This window comes from Mandrillus leucophaeus, unplaced genomic scaffold (assembly GCF_000951045.1).
Source record: "Mandrillus leucophaeus isolate KB7577 unplaced genomic scaffold, Mleu.le_1.0 Scaffold650, whole genome shotgun sequence".
Taxonomy (NCBI): Eukaryota; Metazoa; Chordata; class Mammalia; order Primates; family Cercopithecidae; genus Mandrillus; species Mandrillus leucophaeus.
Window position 1 is genome coordinate 347166 of NW_012107031.1, and position 20960 is coordinate 368125.

A 20960-nucleotide genomic window follows, 5' to 3' on the forward strand; every position below is an offset into this window, starting at 1 on the left:
CAGTTTTACAAAGCACATGCATTCACATGCATCTAATTTACTAGGCTGGAGCTCCGGAATGGGACTGAAGAATAAGATATCCAATGGCAGGACATCATGTGATGACCCAAAGTCACAAGGCTGGTCCTGTATCAGCACAGCCATTTAGACTGGCATTCTCCCCTTTCCACAAGCAGCACAGCACCTTCCCATCTGCTGCCTTCTAGCTGCCCTGCAGTTTGCCTAAGAAGCCACAGCATCCTTGTCCATGTAGACATACTAAGACTAGAAGGTCCTGAGAACCAAAGAGACAAAGGCCTTGTTGAACATCATTAGCACAAAATAATCCAAACCAAAGAAACCTTGAGACAAAGTAAAATTTGGGGTGGGAATTTATTTATCTGCAGGATTCTTAGTGCAGTGATTTTTAACGAGATGAAATAGAGCAGTTTGGTTTCTAAACTTGTTTTTGTTCTCCTGCTGTAATAACAAACCCAGTTTCTTCCAAAAACTTACGTGGCTTCTCTTCTGAGTAAACACCTGCCGGTCTGTTTTCTGCAGAACAGACCATGGGACACCTTCACTAATTTTATTGTCTCCTTCAGACGAAATTTGTGTGGCAGAGCTAAAAAGAGCAATCATCCATTCTTTCAGGCTGAAGTTCTCTTTAGTTTTTTGGAATGGAAACAAAGGTTGGTCAGTCTCTCTCTCTCTCTCTCGTTCTCGCTCTCGCTCTCGCTCTCTCACTCTCTCGCTCTTGCTCTCTCTCTCTCCCCCCGCCACCCCTCCTGCTTTCTAGAGGCTTCTTGCTCCATGTGTCATCCTGTCACACCCATTCCATGGACTTTAGCCTTGCACAGTTCTCTTCACACAGTCCCAGATGTTTGGGAAAAAATTACACTGGGTTTGGGGGGGAACCTGGTCAAAATAATAGCTGTCATTAGGCAGGGAGCTTCTTCAAATTTTTGCCATATTTCTCCCCGCTTAGCTACCTCCACACCCATCCCCTTCCTTCTTGGAATTAAAACATATAAATTAGCTGCCGCTTTTCTGTCATCTCTCTCACGCTGTTAACTGCCTCCCATCGGCATGCTCACATTTCCAACTGCCGTCTTCAAATACTCCTTCTGGCTCCACGGCTTCCCCTTTTAGCTACTTTGCTATCCCTCTTGTCCCTTTTAGCCAAGCAAGTAACCTACACTATTGGCATTAGTTCCTGACAACACAAAATATCAGACGGATGGGTGGAAGAAAAGAAGGATGGAAGGAAAAGTGGATGGAGGGAAAGGTGGTTAGACGGGCAAGCCATGAAATGCTGAAGTTTAGTTTGGGACACAAGCCTTTACCCTCATTGATAGTATGATTATCTTTTTACATTTCTCTAGCAATTTCAGCTTATATAATGCATTTATATCTGTTTTCTTTTTTAAAAAATTGTTTTTTTCCCATAGGTTTTGGGGGAACAGGTGGTATTTGGTTACATGAGTACATTCTTTAGTGGTGATTTGTGAGATTTTGGTCTGCCCATCACCCAAGTAGTATACGCTGAACCCAATTTGTAGTCTTTTATCCCTCACTCTCCTCCCACCCTTTCCCCTCCAAGTCCCCAAAGTCCATTGTATCCTTCTTATGCCTTTGCATCCTCATAGCTCATAGCTTAGCTCCCACTTATGAGTGAGAGCATACAATGTTTGGTTGTCCATTCCTGAGTTACTTCACTTAGAATAATAGTCTCCAATCACATTCAGATTGCTGCAAATGCCATTAATTCATTCCTTTTTATGGCTGAGTAGTATTCCGTCGTATATATGCACACACACCACAGTTTCTTTATCTACTTGTTGATTAATGGACAGTTGCGCTGGTTCTACATTTTTGCAGTTGTGAATTGTGCTGCTATAAACATGCATGTACGTATCTTTTTTGTATAATAACTTATTTTCCTCTGGGTAGATACCCAGTAGTGGAATTGCTGAATCAAATGATAGTTCTGCTTTTAGTTCTTTAAGACCTGAAACTATAAAAATTCTAGAAGATAACATCAGAAAAACCCTTCTAGACATTGGCTTAGGCAAAGATATGACCAAGAACCCAAAAACAAATGCAACAAAAACAAAGATAAATAGGTGGGATTTAATTAAACTAAGGAGCTTTTGCACAGCAAAAGGTACAGTCAGCAGAGTAAACAGACAACCCACAGAGTGGGAGAAAGTCTTCACAATCTATACATGTGACAAAGGACAAATATCTAGAATCTACAAGGAACTCAAATTATCAAGAAGAAAACAGTCTCATCAAAAAGTGAGCTAAGGACATGAATAGACAATTCTCAGAGGAAGATACGCAAATGGCCAACAGACATATGAAAAGATGCTCAGCATCACTAATAATCAGGGAAGTGTAAATCAAAACCACAATGCTCAAAATGCACAAACACTCAAAATGCACAAATGCAAATCAAAACCACTATGCTCAAAACGCACAAAATGCAAAAATACTCAAAATGCACAAAACTACCTTACTCCTGCAAGAATGGCCATTACTAAAAAATAAAAAAACAATAGATGTTGGCATGGATGCGGTGAAAAGGGAACACTTCCACACTGCTGTTGGGAATGAAACTAGTACAACCACTGTGGAATACATCTGTTACCTTGACTTTCACACATGCCTGGCACATAGTGACCAGAAAGGAAAAGTTACTTTTCTTCCCATTTTCCCTCTCTCATTTAAAATCGTCCTCCTCCTGCACTCCAGCCTGGGTGATGGAGCAAGACCTTGCCTTTTAAACATTAATTACTTAATTAAATTAATTAAATAAAAATAAAGTCATCCTTCTTGAAAAAGGCCTGCCTAAAAAAAATCCTGTCCTCTGGTGATTGTTTCTAAGCTTTCTTCCAGTTCTGATGGTGGCTGTTAATACCTCTCCATTGTAGCCATCTAACTGTTCATTGTTCATTGCTCACAGGTCCCCAATTATAGACTAAGGATGGTGTTAAAAGTTTGATAGTTTTGTTACCATGCCTCCCGAGTCCTGCCCAGAACATACAAAACATTAACGTGTGACTGGGGTTGCCTGGAAAACACTGATTACCAGCTAACTTCCAGACCTAATTGTTTTCACAGGAATTACAACTATTTGCCATTTGAGGCTAAGAAGCCCTGTGTCTACTTCGTCAGCTCTTGGGGAGACCAGACCTTCAGGCTGCACTGGTCCAACATGCTGGAGAAAATGGCAGACTTCCTGGTAGGTGACTCTGACAGGCGATGGATTAGAGGATTGGGAAACTGGTTGGGAAAGGGGTTTTTAAAATCCACCTAGTAGAGGATGTTAACCTCAGTTTAAATACAAACAAATGGGGGATGGTGCATTTGGAGGGCACGCGGATCCTACCATGCGTATCTAGGGGAATGAGATAACATTTTGTAAAATCCCTGGACTTGAATCAAACTACCTAAGTTCAAATCCCTGCCCTGCTTCTGGCTGTTATAGGATCTAGATATGGGCTGTTTTTCTAATCTCCGAAGGGCAGGAATTGACAACTTTCTCACAAAATAGATAGATCCTGGCTTCAACTAATAAAAATTCCTAAGTCCCTGGCACAGTGGACAACTACCTACAACATCAGACCCTGCCTGCCTCTACAGCCCCGTCTTTCCTATGTTCTTCCTCCCTTACTTTGTTCCAACCACACTGGTCTCCTTTGAATATGTTGAAAAAGCCAAATTCCTTTAAGCCTCCCAGCCACCACCATGCCTTTTCCTCTGTTACTTTTCCCCTCTCTAGTCTTCTTGTAACGCAGCCAAATTCCAGGGTTTAGTTTCAGACTTCCTCAGGGAAGAGTGTGACACCTTCTACCCCCTTATCTTCTTACATAACACCCTGTTTTGTTTTGTTTCGTTTTTGAGAAGGCAGTCTTGTTTTGTCACTGAGGCTGGAATGCAGTGGCATAATCACAGCTCACTGCAGCCTTGCCCTTCTGGGCTCAAGTAATCCTCCTGCTTCAGCCCCCCATGTAGCTGGGACCACAGGCATGTCCTACCACCCCTGGCTAATTTTTAAAATATTTTGTAGAGATGGAGTCTCACTGTGTTGCCCAGAATGGCCTGGAACTCCTAGGCAATCCTCCCACCTCAGCATCCCAAGTATTTGGAAGTACAGGTGCACACATGCAACCATGCCTGATTTTTTTTTTCTTTGTTACCCAGGCTGGTCTGGAATTCCTGGGCTTAAGCAATCCTCCTGCCTTGGCCTCCCAAATTGCTGGGGTGTTAGGCATGAGCCATCGTGCCTGGCCAACGCCCTGTTCTTTTCCTTTGGACCACTTATGCTTTACAATATATTTATGTGTTTCTTTGTTCAATAACTATTTGCCACTGTTTCTATGGCATTTAGCATAATGCCTGGCACCTGATAGGGGCTAAATAATTATACATGGAATTGAATCTTTGAAAGTATTTTATACTGTAAACAGTGCCAATCAATATCCAATCAATGCTAGGTTTTCCCACCTCAGCCCCAGGAGGGAGAGAAAGCTGGGACCTCTGTTTCTCTGATATCTTGCTCCTTCCCTTTATAAATTCTTCTCTCCTACTCCCGTGCTCCCACTACTCTGTCCCACATGCCTTACCAGATCATCCTTGTCTTGACCCTCCTGTTCCACTAAAACCTATGCTAAGTCAAGAACAAATTTCTCTGTCCCATTTGCTTTATAATCCTTGTCTCCAAATTTGTAAAACAAAGTATTGTCTCTGACCATGAGGATTCCAGGCATCATGGAAATAAACTCTGAGAGTGGTCAGGAGACCTAGTCTGGGGTCACAGCACATGGAAGTCACAGACTGTCTTGGTTAGGATGGTCTTACTTCTCCTTCAGACAGAGTAGATCGTTTATCTCCAAGAGTGTTGACATTTATCTCCAAGAGTCTTGACAAAGCAAATCAGAATTTTTTTCCTAGAGGCCATAGTGACATTCATTTCTAATTCCTTTATCAATGTTGGCATCCCTGCCATGCTTGGCATATCATGGCTAACTACCATGAGAGACATGACTGAATGTTTACTAACTACCAGCGCTGTTTGAGGATATCCACACCCCCTATAGTGTTGTAGGTGCGTTCTGTTATTATTCCATTCCACAGATAAGGAAATTGGGCATAAATGGATTAATTCACTTGTAAGTGATAGAGCCTGGATTTGAACCAAGGCAATCTGACTCTGGAGCCCAAATCCTTAACTATGCCACAATGTTTCCTATTCTTATAGTGAAGGTGTAAAGAGGGGGAACATATGTCCCCAGGCACCAGACTTTGGGATATGGTAGAGAATACAGTTTCATAAATTCTAGCAAAGGCGTAGTAACACATATACTTCCCCTTAGGTGCCATTTTCCTCCAGGTCACTAAATAGAATTCTAGAATTTAGTCCCAAAGGAAAAGTGTGATTATTAAGTATACAAGCATAGGGCCATTGCCATGTACAATCTGTCCCATTACCTGGCCCAAAACTCATGTAATCAGAAGAACAGGGAACCGTTTAATTTCAGGGATTATTCAATATGATTATATCCCTATGTAAAAAATTGACTTGAACATTACTTTTGAAGTTTTGGGTAATTATATCTAATTACTCTACATTGTTAGCTATTTCCCACATTATTAGGTTTCCCCAGAGAGTAGATTCTAAATAAATGGTACCCATTAGGGAATGGATCTGTAACAGAAACAATGAGTTTGAACAGTATGGGAGAAGACTTGTATCTGGACCAATTCCACTTATTAAAAGAAAGGTTCAAAGTTAGAATACAGTAGCATTTTCCAATTCAAGTACAAGAAAACTAGATAAATCTTCCTTCATTTCCAAATCAAAAAATTAGCTGTTCTTTCTAGTACATTACAATTAGTATCTCTACTACCAATCTCATTCACACCACCTCATCTCTCCGCCCCTGTGGTTTGTTTTCAGGAAGAAAGTATAGAAGAAGTGAGAGATTTGATCAAGATTTCACAGGAGGCACCTGAAGAGAAAATGAAAACAGTGTTCAGTGACTTCATCAGTCAGAGCAGGTACCGGGAGAGACAGCCGGCATAGGCAGAGCTGAGCTTCTGTGGACTCAGCTTTTCATTACCTTGAGAGAGTAGTCGATTTCCTATGCATTCAAATGGGTGTTTTAGAGTGCTGTATCCATCTTAATTTTGTTCAGTAATTTCACTGGTGCTTGTGGACTGACTACTGCTTCTCGACACTTAACTCAAACATAAATCAAAGGTGGAAAAAGCAAAGGAAGACTTACTACAGAGACTCTGTAGGAAACAAGAAAAATGCTAGTAGTGTTAGTGCACCAGCATGGTGCTGTGCATGTGGTAGACACTCAGCAAGTATGTGACACTTAGATGGTTCGAAGCATAAGCTATTAATATATAAAATACTGTTGTTGGGCTGAGGGAAAACATCTCTTCTCTGAAGGCTCTCTGAAAAATCAACTATTTTCAGTGAAATATACTATTCAGTGAGCCTGAAGAGTATATTTCAATATACTATTACAGGGGCTGAGGGAAAACCTTCCCTCCCCTCTCTGAAGGCTCAGTGGAAATCAACTGACAAAACGTAGATTAATAGGAGAAAAGGCATGCAAATGTATGAACGTGCACAGGCGAGAACCACAGAGTGATTACTCAATTACCCAGTGCAGTACAGAAGCTTATATATCCTTTTTTAGACGGGATGGGGGAGATGGAGAATCTAGACATTTCTTTTGAGGGACAGTAAATCATTAGGAAGAATGAATGGACCAGGGAGATGGGAGGCCAACCTTAGGGGAAGGTGAGGGATGAAGCTGCACAGGAACACAGGTTGTCTTAGTTTTTATACAAAGTCCCCCAGGTAATCTCTTGGAGCTGTCCTTAGAAGAACAGATGCAAAGTCTTTCAGGGCAGGTGATGATTCCAGTCTCTTCTCTGTTGGTTGATCTTTCCTGGTTATTTGATGAGATCTCTAGGGAGGGAGTCTTAAGACAATCACTTTTCAGCTTTCTTAGTCTGAGAGCAAAATGTAAAGAGTCTCTCCTGGTGCTTCGGAAAAGAGGATCAGAGAGACAGGGAGACATGGAAAAGGTCAGAGAGAAACCCTGGTTCTGAGGCTTATTTCTGAGGCCTTCCCATTTTCAAAGCACTCGGCATGATGAAGCACCATATTTTAGGGAATTGTTTTCTGTGTTCCAACACAATTTAATGAAAATTTTATACAACATATTGAGTACCAATTAGTAACCCTTATTCTAGTGGTCAGACAATATAATAAAAGATAAAAAAAATAGGCTATATAGTTAATTATCTTTTACTGAGAATTTTCCCCAAAAATCAGTGGCTTAACACCATAGTTATTATCTCACTGTTTCTGTGGGCCAGGGGGCCGGGTGTGGCTCAGCTGGGTCTTTTGGGTCAGAGTCTCTTCCCTGGCTGCAGTCATATTAAGGCTCCACTGGGATGGATTCACTTCCAAGATCACTCATGTGGTCATTTGCAGAATTCAGTTTTTCATGGGCCATTGGGCTGAGGACTTCAATTTCTCACTGGCTGTTGCCTTGCCATGTGAGCCTCTCGAAGCTGCCTCTCATGACAGAGCAGCTGGCTTCATTCGAGCCAGCAAGCACAAAGAGTTGGAGAGAACATCCCAGCAAGACAGAAGTCAGAGTCTCCCATGCCTAGTCTTGGAAGTGACAGCCCATCCCTCTTGACTATTCTGTTAGAAGCAAGTCACTAGGCCCAGCCCATTTTCAAAGGGAGGAGATTACACAGTAACATGAATTGAAGGAGGTGGGACTCGCTGGAGCCGTCTTAGAGGCTGCTGACACTTTAAGGAAACAACTTGGACTAACCCTTGAAATTAACTAGGTTAAGATTTGAGCAAATATGAGAACTTGTCATAATGGAACAATGGAACTAATGGAAAGGGAGTGGAGATTCATCTGATGAAAGGCAGGGAGTAGCTAAATTCTGGTGTTCAGCTTTTTAAGTTCTGCCTCCCCAATCTCTCAACTACTCAATAATTTTTACTTTACAAAAAAAGGGAAAGCAAATAAATAGTTTTTATTTCTTGTTTTTCATTATAAAAGATATATACACACACACATACAGAAACACACACACATACAGAAACACACACACACAGAAACACACATTAGTGCTACTGCTGTGGTGAGCTGTTTAGTGCCACCTGCAATTCCCTTTAAGCATTTGAAAAAGCTTCACAATGCATACTTTTAGAAACTGTTTATGAGCAAATTAATAGCTCAATAACTTCTCTACGTTAGGGGATTACTTGGGATGACAGTTAATCATTCACCCTTTTTCAAGTTTATAACCAACTGAAAAAATATTAGAATAAGACAGAGATCAAAATGTTTTATAATTGGAAAAGCTGGATTTGAGAAAGCAGCTTGGACCTGAGGTCAAGGCAAGCTTCCTATTCCCCGAGCCTGTTCATGGCCAAGCAGCTCAACAAGGCTTCTCCCTCCATCTCGCCCTTGCCTCTCACAGGGACAGGGCACTTGCCATGGGACACGTGAAGGTAAGGGGGGTGTTCACAGCTAGCAGGCAGGCTGGGTCTGAAAGATGAAGAATGAACAGAAACGTGTGCCATGGTCATTTACCCCAATTTTAACGAGGAAACAAATTATTTCTCCCTGTGGGGAAAGGAAAGGGATCAGAAGTGATCATGTCTACCTGCACTGATCCATTCTGGAGAGTGACATGGAATTCCTTCTGCCACAAGAAAAGGCAGGAATTGGGGCAACAAGATTCCCTCTTCAAAATATAATCCTTTTTATTCTTTTTTAAAATTTAAAGAAAAGGTAGTGTTACTAGTGTGTCCAAGGAGGATTTCTGATGAGACTTCCAATCGCCAGTGGGTAGAGTCTGGTATGGGACCTTGTCTTAGGTGGTGTGGCATCTTAGGTTTTCTTTTTTGTTTCCTTTATAATTGATTTTTTTCATCAGAAGTGCTCATCATTGAAATGATCATGCTCATCATTTAAAAAAAACCAAATATATCAAGTGTGAAAGTTCTTCTCAATTCTCTCTCCAATCCTACTCTCCAGTGAGAAGAGTTTGATTTGTCCTCCTGGACTTTTTTCTGTGCATTTGGAAACATGCATCCTCATGTACACACTCATAAAATAACACATTTCTTCACAAATGATATCACACATTTGCTCAGCAGGTTGCCTTTTCATTCAGCAAAATATCACAGGCATCTTTCTACAGGTGCACATAATAGATATCCTGAATATTCAATTGCTTTTATGTGCCATGATATATTTAACTAGTCCCTAATGACATTTAAGTTGTTCCCACTTATTTTGCTACTATGAACAGTGCTACAATACATATGATTGTGTAAACATAATCTTAAGGGTAAGAATTCTAGCATAATTTACTTTAATTTTGAATCAAATTTAAATTTTGATAGGTGCTATCAAGTAGCCTCTAAAACACTGTAAGAATCTACACCCACCTTCAATAAAGTAGAAGAGTAACTATCTCTCAACATCTTCGCCAACCTTGAATATTATTCATTTTTATAGGTAAAATGGTATTGATTTTAATTTGCATTTAAGTTATCACTAGTAAGGACAATATCTTATTTCCCCAAGCGTTTAGTCCATTTACATTTTTCTTCTTGAATTGCATTCACAATCTTTACTATTTTCCTTTTGAATACATGTTTAACTTCATCTCCAAAAAATGTTACTACTCAGTGTTTCCTATTATTTTTAAATGGTAGGGACACATCTAAGTATTGAATCTAAAATATTTTTTTACATACAACTTTTCAGGAAACTTTTGGTGTGTGTTAAATTTGTAAGATGAAGAAAAACAGCATTTTGTGGGTTTTGTTATGAATTTTTATAGCAATCACAATGGATTGTACTGAAAGTAAGTGGAAAAAACATCTGTTCCCCAAAACTAATGTTGGGTCTGGGCATCATTTCCAGTTCTCATTTTGTCTCTTGGAAAAGTTAGTACATTGTGGCTTAATCCTAAATTAAAAATATTGGTTTTATGGCTTCAAAAGCTTTCCAATGTATTGCAGAAATGATATTTGCAAACCTCTAGAATTATATAAATGGATTTTCACTAAGTAGGTTTCAAAATTGTTATTCTTTTCTTACAGTGCCTTTATCTCTGAAGCAGAAAAAAAGCCCAAGATGTTGAACCAAACCACTTTAGATAAGAAGCGACTTACGCTCTGTTGGCAGGAGCTGGTATGTGAAAATCTATTTATACTTTGTGGACAGAGTTAAAAATAAACCTCACGGATGAGGCATAGTTCACAGACCAAATGAGGATAAGGTTTAAAGGTCATACATTTTTGGGATGCAGAGAGAAGAGTGAGAAGGGAACATTTGTTAAGCTGGAAAGAAATGAACATTTATTGAAGGTTTATAAGGATGAACTAGAAGCCCACTGGTCCTACTTCCTATTCTGATGGAGAATAGGTGCCCTCTAGCTCATTTTCTTGACCTTCATATTTTGTTAAAGGCAGTAGACTTGCTTGGCCCTGTGCCCCACAAGCCAAGAGATCAAAAGAAATAACTGTGCTCCTTGACTTCAGGTTCTTCCTATTGAGAATTGTGTTAAAATTTCTAAGCGCTTCTTGAGAACAGGTCAGGAGTTGATAACCCTCTGTGTCCTGGGAACCTGCATGTACTAGGTGCCTAATAGTTGCCCAGTTCTTCTTTAATGACTGGTGAATAGAATTGCCAGACCAAGTCAGGCCCTGGATTATCTCAATTGGAAATGTCAGTTCCAGCAAGGGCACCAAGGGACATTTCATGTGAGGCCAGGATAATTCTGCAAAGAAAGATTACTCAGTGCTTGACTTCTCAGGGACATTTTAAAGTATGAGTGGGGCTCAGAGAGATTAAATGACTTTTTCTAAAGATCACAGCTAGTTAACTGTAGTCCAAAAACTAAAACCCAGGTCTCCTAACTCCTCATCCATCCTTCTTCCCAGAATGCTGCTTTTCTGTCCTCTGGAACATTTCAGGGAGGCTAGATTCCCACCATCAATAAGACCTTCTTCCTATGCTGGCTTTTTTCAGCACCTCTGGCTGAAGTGCTATCTCTGCAGCTTCCCTCTGCTCCATGTTTTCTGCAGAGTTCTGTCTTCACATTGTCTGACAGCCCTTGGCCTGATTATTTCAATATCTTTTTTAGTGGCCTAGGTCTCCCTCCTCATCTCTAGACCTGCATTTCCAGCCTCCTAGTGGGCATCTCCATGCTTATATCACCCCAAACTCTGTGTATCCTACTGAGCCCATCACCTTATCTCAACTTGTTCAACATCCTGCATTGGTACCACCAGCTAGACGGACTGCTCAAACAAGAGGGCTAAGCTTCAACATTGGCTCTTTGTCTCTCACCTTAAGTAGCCATTTGAATACTAGGTCCTGTAGATTCTGCCTCTTAGTGACTCTGGAATGAACTCCACTTCTTCATCTTCACAGTCACTGCCTAAACTGAGTTTCTTAGCATCTCTGTTCTAGAGTATTGCAAAAGTCTTCCTCTAATCCATCTTCCATACCACAACCAGCATGATCTTTCTAAAACACAAGCCTGATTAGATCATTATTCAAAAAAATCATTGGATTCTCTCAATCATTCATAGGATAAAGTCTAAATCCCTTTTGCATGATATATTGGGCTGTTTAATGTCTGGCCCCAACCTAGCATCCCAGTCTTATCCCTCTTTAGTTTGTTCCCATGTATCTATGCTCTGACAATTTTGAATCCTCGATGATTATGTATATTCACATGTAACTGTTCCCTCTGTCTTCTTACTCTCTGATGAATTCTATTCACATTTTAAAATTCAGCTCAAATGTCATACTCTCCAGGTAACCAGCTTTGCCCCTGTCTAGTACCACAGTGCTTCATGCATTTTAATTATGTGCATGTATTGTTTTCACCTCACCAACCTGTCAATGTCTTGGGGAAATTAAGCATTATTTCTTCTCTCTGTCCTAGACCTGGGCTCCAAGCATAGTGCCTGGTAGATAACAGGTATGCATTTCTTCCAGTCAACATTAGCAGAGGCTTCCTACGTGCCACACACTCCTCTAGATGCTGGGAACAAAGCTAGAAGAACTTGGTGCTTGTCCTTGAGGAATTTCTAGATTGAGTAGTTCATTCATTCCATAAACATTTATTTAACACCTATGTGCCAGAAACTCGTTAGACACTGAGCATACAATAAGGACAAGACAGAGGAGGTCCTTGTCCTACTGAAGTTTACACATTAATGGTTAAGATAGAAGAGAGACAGGTAAACAGAAAATACATAAAAATTATTACAGATTGTGATTCAAAAGGAAATTCTAAAAAGCCACAGGGATCAGGAAAACATGGGGGTATATAATACAGTGGTGACATTTAAGTTGAGGCCTTAAAGATGAGAAGAAACCAGCCATGTAGAGACGAGGAAGAACATCTGAGCAAGAGGAAACACCAAGCATACCAGCTAATATGGTTTGGCTGTGTCTCCACCCAAATCTCATCTTGAACTCTCACATGTTGTGGGAGGGATCTGCTGGGAGGTAATTGAATCATGGGGGCAGGTCTTTCCCATGCTGTTGTCATGATAGTGAATAAGTCTCATGAGATCTGATGGTTTACAAAGGGTAGTTTCCCTGCACAAGCTCTCTTTCTTTGCCTGCCGCCATCTACGTAAGACGTGACTTGCTCCTCCTTGCCTTCCACAATGATTTTCCCCATGAGGCCTCCCCAGCCATGTAGAACTGTGAGTTCTCCATTAAACCTCTTTCCTTTATAAATTACCCAGTCTCGGGTATGTCTTTATTAGCAGCATGAGAAAAGACTAATACACCAGCTTTAGGATGGAGAAAGTTTGTCATGTTCTAGGGCTTCTGAGGACCAGTATGCCTGAGGCACAGTGAGCAGGGAAGGAATATTATAAGATGAAGCAGACAGTGGCAGGGCCAACTCACACAGGGCCTTAGAAGTCACTGTAAATACTTTTTTCCTAAGCACATAAATGTGAGCTGAACAAATAAATCAAACACTTTTGGGTTTTCCAACCACTTACACTGAACTTTCTGGCAGCATTTCTCATATGATGTCTTCTTGGTCTGAAAGCAGCCACCATACCTCCAGGAAGAGGTGGTGAGTGCAGTGGTTAAGCACTGGACTCTGGATGCAGCTGGGGGTCAGCTCTGGCTCTGCCATTCAGTAGCTGCATTACTGCTTCCTCAGCTGTAAAATGGAAATAATAGAACCTACTTCATAAGACTGTTATGAGGAGTAACAAAGGATTAATACAGTGGTTAGAATATTGCCTGGCACAGAGGAACATCTCAGTACACCTTAGGCTGCTATTATCGTAGTTGTTGTTGTTAAATATCAGAAAGCCTCTGTTCTCACACTGCTAATAAAGACATACCCAAGACTGGGTAATTATAAAGGAAAGAGGTTTAATTGACGCACAGTTCCACATGGCTAGGAGGCCATTGTGGCCGCCAGTCGTGGTGGAAGGCAAGAAGGAGCAAATCATATCTTACATGGTGGCAGGCAAGAGACGTGCCAAGCAAAAGGGGGAAAAGCTTCTTATAAAACCATCAGATATCGTGAGAACCTTACTCACTGTCACGAGAACAGCATGAGGGTAAACGCCTCCATGATTAAATTACCTCCCACCAGGTCCCTCCCATGATATGTGGGGATTATGGGAATTACAGTTCAAGATGAAATTTGGGTGGGACACAGCCAAACCATATCAACTTAGATTCAGGTGCTGGTTAATAAGCCATGTAACCTTGATAAGCCTGTGGCCTTTCTGGACCTCAGCTTCTCATCTGTCAAGCGGAGGTGAGATGATATTACTGCCTCCATAATCCTGTGAAGTTTCCACTAAGGGGGCAGCGTGCACAGTGGCAGACCCTGGAACAGTCCATGTGAGTGGCTCAGTGTGGAGCTCACCAGGACCCTCACGCCTCTTCAGCAACAGGATGCTGCTTGTTGTCCAGATCTCCAGAAAGACCTACACTGCCTCTTGTCTTGTTTTAGGAAGCAATGTGCAAGGAGGCCAAGGGGATCATTCAGCAGCAGAAGAAAAAGTTACCTCTTGATGAAATGATTCACGAAGCCCAAAACTTTGTGGAAAAAATCCGCTTTCTTGTTGACGAGGTAATTGACTCTAAAGGCAAACGTCATTTGGAAGGTTAGACTGAATGTCTTCCAAGGAGGTTTGACCGGTTGGTACGGGTGAAATACGAATCAATGTTTTTCTCCCCAGCCCTAGTGGGCTGCGCAGGCACTCCTAGTTTAGAGAAGAGATTTTTAAATTAAACCAAAAATGTACAGTTTTATTGATTTTTTTTAAAACAAAACCTGAGCATTCAGCAAAGTAAAAGGCACATTTGCTAATGGGCTTGGGTGAAGTCAACATACGCACCGGGAACTTTGATAGGTTTTCAACTATAAAAGGATTTAAATTCGTGCCCAGTAAAGGGCACGGCAGCTTCTCATTTTAAAGTTAGTTGTAAACAGTGTCTTCTGGTGACTTCTAGAATGATCTATTTAAAAAGAACCCTCATATTTGCATCTGTCAGATACTGACATTCGTTCTTGAAGCCTGCAAATGTGTAGAAACTTCTAAAACAGGGATTTTTTTTGTGGAAAGATTTCAGGGAGAGAGATTTACTGCTTCTGTTTTTCTTGAAAATTGCAGTTCTTATTGCAAATCAGTCATTCCCTGGCGGCATATTACTCGGTGAGACAAGCAGTCAGTAGACATAGGAATTTGAATAAGCACTCAGAAGAGAGAAGGGATGCCCTCTTCGGGGATTAGTTACACCTGATCACTAGGGATTGGAAACACAGAGCGTCTGCTTCCAGTCCAGGAATGTCAAAGCCTTGTTTATAACAATATACCTCTTTTTGTTTTGAGAGTTTCGTTTGTTCAGAAATGTGCATTTCAAACATTTACAACATAATGGGCCACTTGGCATGGAATTCTACTCTTCCTATCTTGATTAATTCAACTTTAAAGTCTAATTTCCTATCCAATTTAGCTGAGTTCCTGCTGAATAACCACTTAAAATGGAAATAAAATATTTTGCAATCATATTATAGGTACACAGTTCCTTGTAGAAATACTTGCCTAAGAGCAAGTGTAAGTAAAGTCATTCAAAGACATGCATAGATTTTTGTTTTTGTTGTTTCATTTGAATATTCTGGAAATGTTATCTGGCTCTGAGGAGTGATTAAAACTAAATCATTATTACAAGACTGGAAAAAAATCCATAGGAAGTTATGTAAAAGTGTTTGTCCTGCAGATGGAGAAAAGTAGGCTACCAAAGACACCAAATCACAGGTCCGACTTGCATGTTCTCATATGGGCAATTTGACCTGTGGGTTTATATGCACTTTTTTTATTTTTTATTTTTTGAGATGGAGTCTCGCTCTGTTGCCCAGGCTGGAGTGCAATGGCATGATCTTGGCTCACTGCAACCTCCTCCGCCTCCTGGGTTCAAGCGATTCTTCTGCCTCAGCCTCCTGAGTAGCTGAAACTATAGGCGAGTGCCACTACCCCTGGCTAATTTTTGTATTTTTAGTAGAGACGTGGTTTCACCATATTGGCCAGGATGGTCTCGAACTCCTGACCTCATGATCCACCCGCCTCAGCCTCCCAAAGTGCTGGGATTACAGGCGTGAGCCAGCACGCCCGGCTGTATGCACTTTTAATTCATGACCTAAATAAGGCTTTCTCTTCTCTAGGAAACTGCACTTAATTTGCCTGATGGCATAGATGTTTCAGTGCTTAGATGGTGTCAGTCACAGCATTTGTTTTGTCGAAGCGGGACTGTTTCAGGATAGCAGAACTCTGCAAGTGCATTTGTTCAGTACCAACCTTTCAAATCCCACTTCTACAGCCCCAGCACACTATCCCTGATGTTTTCATCTGGATGCTCAGCAACAACAGGAGAGTGGCCTACGCCCGCATCGCCTCCAAAGACCTCCTCTATTCCCCGGTCATGGGGCAGATGGGCAAACACTGCGGCAAGATCAAAACTCACTTCCTCAAAGTAAGTGTGCAGTATTGTAACTAAAAGAAGGGAGATTTCTGTTTCTCTAGGGTGGCTCAGACTTTCTAGTGAGTGTCCATGGCTCTCACCGTTCCCCAGTGCTTTCAAAGGTAGGAGGACAACTAAAACACCTTGGTGTCTCTTGGTTCAAATTGTAATTCAGTAGACCACTTTTAGGTGGAATTTTTTCAAAATTTTTAACTGTTATATCATCAGACACACGTAAGTTTCTTTTTTAATCTAATGGGTTACTTTAATTTTTACCTTTTTGATTGCTAGTATTAATAACAACCTTAAGGTTTTTGTTTGTTTGTTTGTTTTCTCGAGATGGTGTCTTGCACTGTTACCAGGACTGGAGGGCAGTGGTGTGACCTTGGCTCACTGCAACCTCTGCCTCCCAGATTCAAGTGTTCTCCTGCCTCAGCCTTCCAAGGAGCTGGGATTACAGATGCCCGCCACCAAGCCCAGCTAATTTTTTGTATTTTTAGTAGAGACGGGGTTTCACTATGTTGGCCAGGCTGGTCTCAAATTCCTGACCTCGTGATCCGCCTGCCTCGGCCTCCCAAAGTGCTGGGATTACAAGCATGAGCCACTGTTCCTGGCCAATTTTTTTTTTTTTTTTTTAAATTTCAATAGCTTTAGGAGTACAAGTGGTTTGTGATTACATGGGTAAGTTGAATAGTGGTGAAATCCAGAATTTCAGTGCAACTGTCACCTGAGTAGTGTACAATGTATGAATAGGTAGTTTTTGGTCCCTCATCCCCATCCTACCCTCCCCCTTTCTGAGTTTTCAGTGTCCATTATACCATTCTGTATGACTTTTCATACCCATAGCTTAGTTCCTGCATATAAGTGAGAACATACAGTATTTGGTTTTCCATTCTTGAGTTACTTAGAATAAATAATGGCCTCCAGCTCTATTCAAGTTGCTGCAAAAGACATTATTTCATTCTTTTTTTTATGGCTGAGTAGTATTCTATGGTGTATATATATCACATTTTCTTAATCCAGTCGTCAGGTGATGGACACTTAGGTTGTTGATTCCATACCTTTACAATTTTGAATTGTGCCACAATAAACATATACATGCTGGTACCTTTTTAAACTTTTTCTTTGGGTAGATACCCAGTAGTGGGTAGTGGTCTTGCTGGGTTGAATGGTAGATCTACTTTTAGTTCTTTGGGAAATCTCTATACTGTTTTCCATAGAGGTTGTGCTAATTTACAGTCCCATCAGCAGTATAAAAGCGTTCCTTTTTAGCTGCATCCATGCCAACATCTACTGTTTTTTGACTTTTTAATAATGGCCATTCTGGCTGGGGTAATGTGGTATCTCAATCATTGTTTTAATTTGCATTTCCCTGATGATTAGTGATGCTCAGCATTTTTTTCATATGTTTCTTGGCCATTTGTATATCTTCTTTGGGGAGATATTTATTCATGTCTTTTACCCACTTTTTAATGGAATTATTTTTTTCATGTTGATTTGTTTGAGTTCCTTGTAGATTCTGGATATTAGTCCTTTATGGGACACATAATTTGCAAATCTTTCCTTCCATTCTGTAGGTTTCTGTTTACGCTGATGATTCTTTGGCTATGCAGAAGCTTTTTAGTTTAACTAGGTATCATTTATTTTTGTTTTTTTTTTTTTTGCATTTGTTTTTGGTGTCTTAGTCATAAATTCTTTGCCAGAAGAGTTTTTTTCTAGGTTTTCTTCTAGAGGTTTTATGGTTTCAGGTCTCAGATTTAAGTCTTTAATCCATCCTGAGTTAATTTTTTGTATCCGGTGAGAAATAGAGATCCAGGCCGGGCGCGGTGGCTCAAGCCTATAATCCCAGCACTTTGGGAGGCTGAGACGGGCGGATCACGAGGTCAGGAGATGAGGACCATCCTGGCTAACACAGTGAAACCCCGTCTCTACTAAAAAATAAGATAAAGTAGCCGGGTGTGGTGGCGGGCGCCTGTAGTCCCAGCTACTTGGGAGGCTGAGGCCGGAGAATGGTGTGAACCCAGGAGGCGGAGCTTGCAGTGAGCCGAGATCGTTCCACTGCACTCCAGCCTGGGTGACAGAGCGAGACTCCGTCTCAAAAAAAAAAAAAAAAAAAAAATAGAGATCCAGGTTCATTCTTCTACATGTGGCTATCTTGTTTCCCCAGTACCAATTATTGATAAGGCATCCTTTCTCCAATTTGTGTTTTTGTATGCTTTGCTGAAGATCAATTGGTTATAAATATTTGACTTCATTTCTAGGTTCTCTATTCTATTCTACTGGCCTATATATCTACTTTTATACCAGTACCATGTTGTTTTGGTAACTATAGCCTTGTATAATTTGAAGTTAGGTAATGTGATGCCTCTAGATTTGTTCTTTTTGCTTAGGATTGCTTTGGCAATTTGGGCTCTCTTTTGGCTCCATATGAATTTTAGGATAGTTTTTTCTAATTCTGCAAAAAATGATGTTGGTATTTTGATAGGAAGGGCATTGAATCTGTTGATTGTTTGGAGAAGTATGTTTATTTTCATGATATTGATTCTTCCAATCCATGAGCATTGGAGGTATTTGCATTTGTTTGTGTCATCTATGATTTCTTAGAATAAACGTTTTTCTATCAGTTTCCTCACTACCTTTTCACTTGTGTAATTCATCCATGCATCTTCTCACATGAGTTAATCTGTATTTTAAAATAGCTTCAAAGAAAACTATAAGAAGGACAGAACAGCTAGTTCAGGATTCCTTGTGACTTTAAATTGTAAAAATATAAAATTTTTTCCACTTGAGGGTCCCTCACCCTTCATCAAGACAGAGTCCCCAGATGCCTTCTGGGTGGGCCCTTAAAGATGTGTACCTCTGGACAGATTCTACTGTCTCTAACTCAAGATTTGAGCTTTGCTTGGAGGCCCTGGGTATTTTACCTCCCCTACAAATACATTTTTATCCCAGTAAGTAGAAATCAATGAATAAGACGAAAATGTGTCCGAAGTCTTTACCCCCACCAGCAGCTGACAAGAGTACAAATTAACTGATTAACTTTTCCTAACCCATAGCTGACTGTCCTCCCAATATCAGTTCTGGTTTCTTGCTATATAATAATCATTCCTTTACTAACTCAAGGAGGGAGAAAAGGTTCAAAAGCATGCCGTAGAGGAACAGGTAAAGCGATAGCAATTCTTAGCTGAGAAGATTTGACAGCATGAGAGAGTAGTTTCAGTGTTTTAGGAGCTAGTACATAGATGGAGGGGGAGGTATAGGGGAGAGAGAGACCCAGCAGGTAAAAATCAGGCCCTACAAAGACATTACAGGGAAATAGTCTCCTAAATGGAAGTTCATAATGCATTCCTCATCCTTAGAGGTGTTAGCACACCCTAGGCAACTATTTGATACAAACATGGCAGCAGGCAGCTAAATTAAATAGCCTCTAAGTGCCGTCCAATCTCAAGAGTTTACTGTAGATGTGATTGTTCAATGTTGCAGACAGAAGGGCCCTATTATTAAGCATGAGAGGCAGTGTGGGATAATGGTTTAAAGCATGGGCTTTGAAATAGGGTGAATTTGGGCTGGAATTTGTATGAGATCACTAGGGCTACTGTAACAAAGTAGCATAAACTGACTGGCTTAAACAACAGAAACGTATTATCTCATGGTTCTAAAGGTTAGAAGTCCTAGGTCAAGGTGTTGGCAGGGCCATGTTCCCTTGAAGGTGTTAGGGAGGAACATGTTCCAGGCCTCTCCTCTAGCTTCTGGTTGGTTGCACGGCTTTTACTAGAATGGCGCCAATCTCCATATGACATTCTTCCTCTGTGTCTATCCCTTCATCTGACATTCTTTTTATGACTCCAGTCATATGGGATTAGGGACCTACCCTACTGCAGTACAATGTAATTTTAACTTAACTAATTATGTCTACATTGACCCTATTTCCAAATAAGGTCATATTTTGGGTTTTGGGGATTAGAACTTCAACATATAAATTTTGTGGTACCACAATTAAACCCATAACAGAATTCCAGAGCCAATATATACTAGTTGTATGACCTTGGGCAACTTAATATTCTTCAACCTTCAAATGGATAAAAAAATGTTCATCCTATTTTTCATTCATGAAATGGAGATTATTGTGAGGAACAAGTGAATAAATGCAAGTAAGTAACATGTAGTTGTGCCTCACAGAATAATCACTCAATAAATGCTAGCATTCGATCTACTAGACATCCACATTCCCAGAGGACATTGCTGTAATTATGTCCCCCTCATATCCAGCAAGTTGTTTGAGGCTCTCTGTGTTATTTTCTGTCATGTATGTAGAATGATTTTGTTTTAGAGACAGCATCTTACTCTGTTGCCAAGTCTGGGGTGCAGTGGTAAAATCACAGCTCACTGCAACCTTGAACTTCTAGGCTCAAGCAATCCTCTCACCTCAGCCTCCTGAATAGCTAGGTCTACAGGCATGTGCCACCACATCTGGCTAATTTTTATTTCTCATAGAGATGGGATCTTACTAAGTAACCCAGGCTTATCTCAAACTCCTGGCCTCAAGTAATTCTTCTGCCTTCCTTGGACTCCCAAAGCACTGAGATTATAGATGTGAGCCATTGTGCCTGGCCTAAAATGGCTTTTAAACCCACTCCAGTAAAGCTATAACTGAAAAACAAAGTTTTTCACCCAAGTCATTCACCACAATTATCAAGAATTTTCTTTAACTTTCTCCATTCAAAGAATGCTAAGGAGGCAAGAAATATTTATCTTAAAAATAGCAAATCACTTCAGAAGGCCCTGTGCTAAAAATACTAGAAAGGTGGTATAAAGTTACTCACTTCTAAATATTTTGATGTATCCTGGCACTATTTAAAATTAGAACAAAGAACAGCTGTCAAATAA

General features: G+C 40.6%; 1 protein-coding gene across 1 annotated transcript in view; it reads left to right on the forward strand.

The window, feature by feature from the left end:
• Window positions 1-20960, forward strand: part of FER1L6 (fer-1-like family member 6) — a 195362-nt gene that overhangs the window by 81216 nt on the left and 93186 nt on the right. The window contains exons 15-19 of the mRNA XM_012001151.1: window positions 3106-3226; window positions 5945-6045; window positions 10154-10244; window positions 14065-14184; window positions 15933-16085. Of these exons, the coding sequence (XP_011856541.1) occupies window positions 3106-3226; window positions 5945-6045; window positions 10154-10244; window positions 14065-14184; window positions 15933-16085 (586 nt within the window). The remainder of the gene's footprint in view (window positions 1-3105; window positions 3227-5944; window positions 6046-10153; window positions 10245-14064; window positions 14185-15932; window positions 16086-20960) is intronic.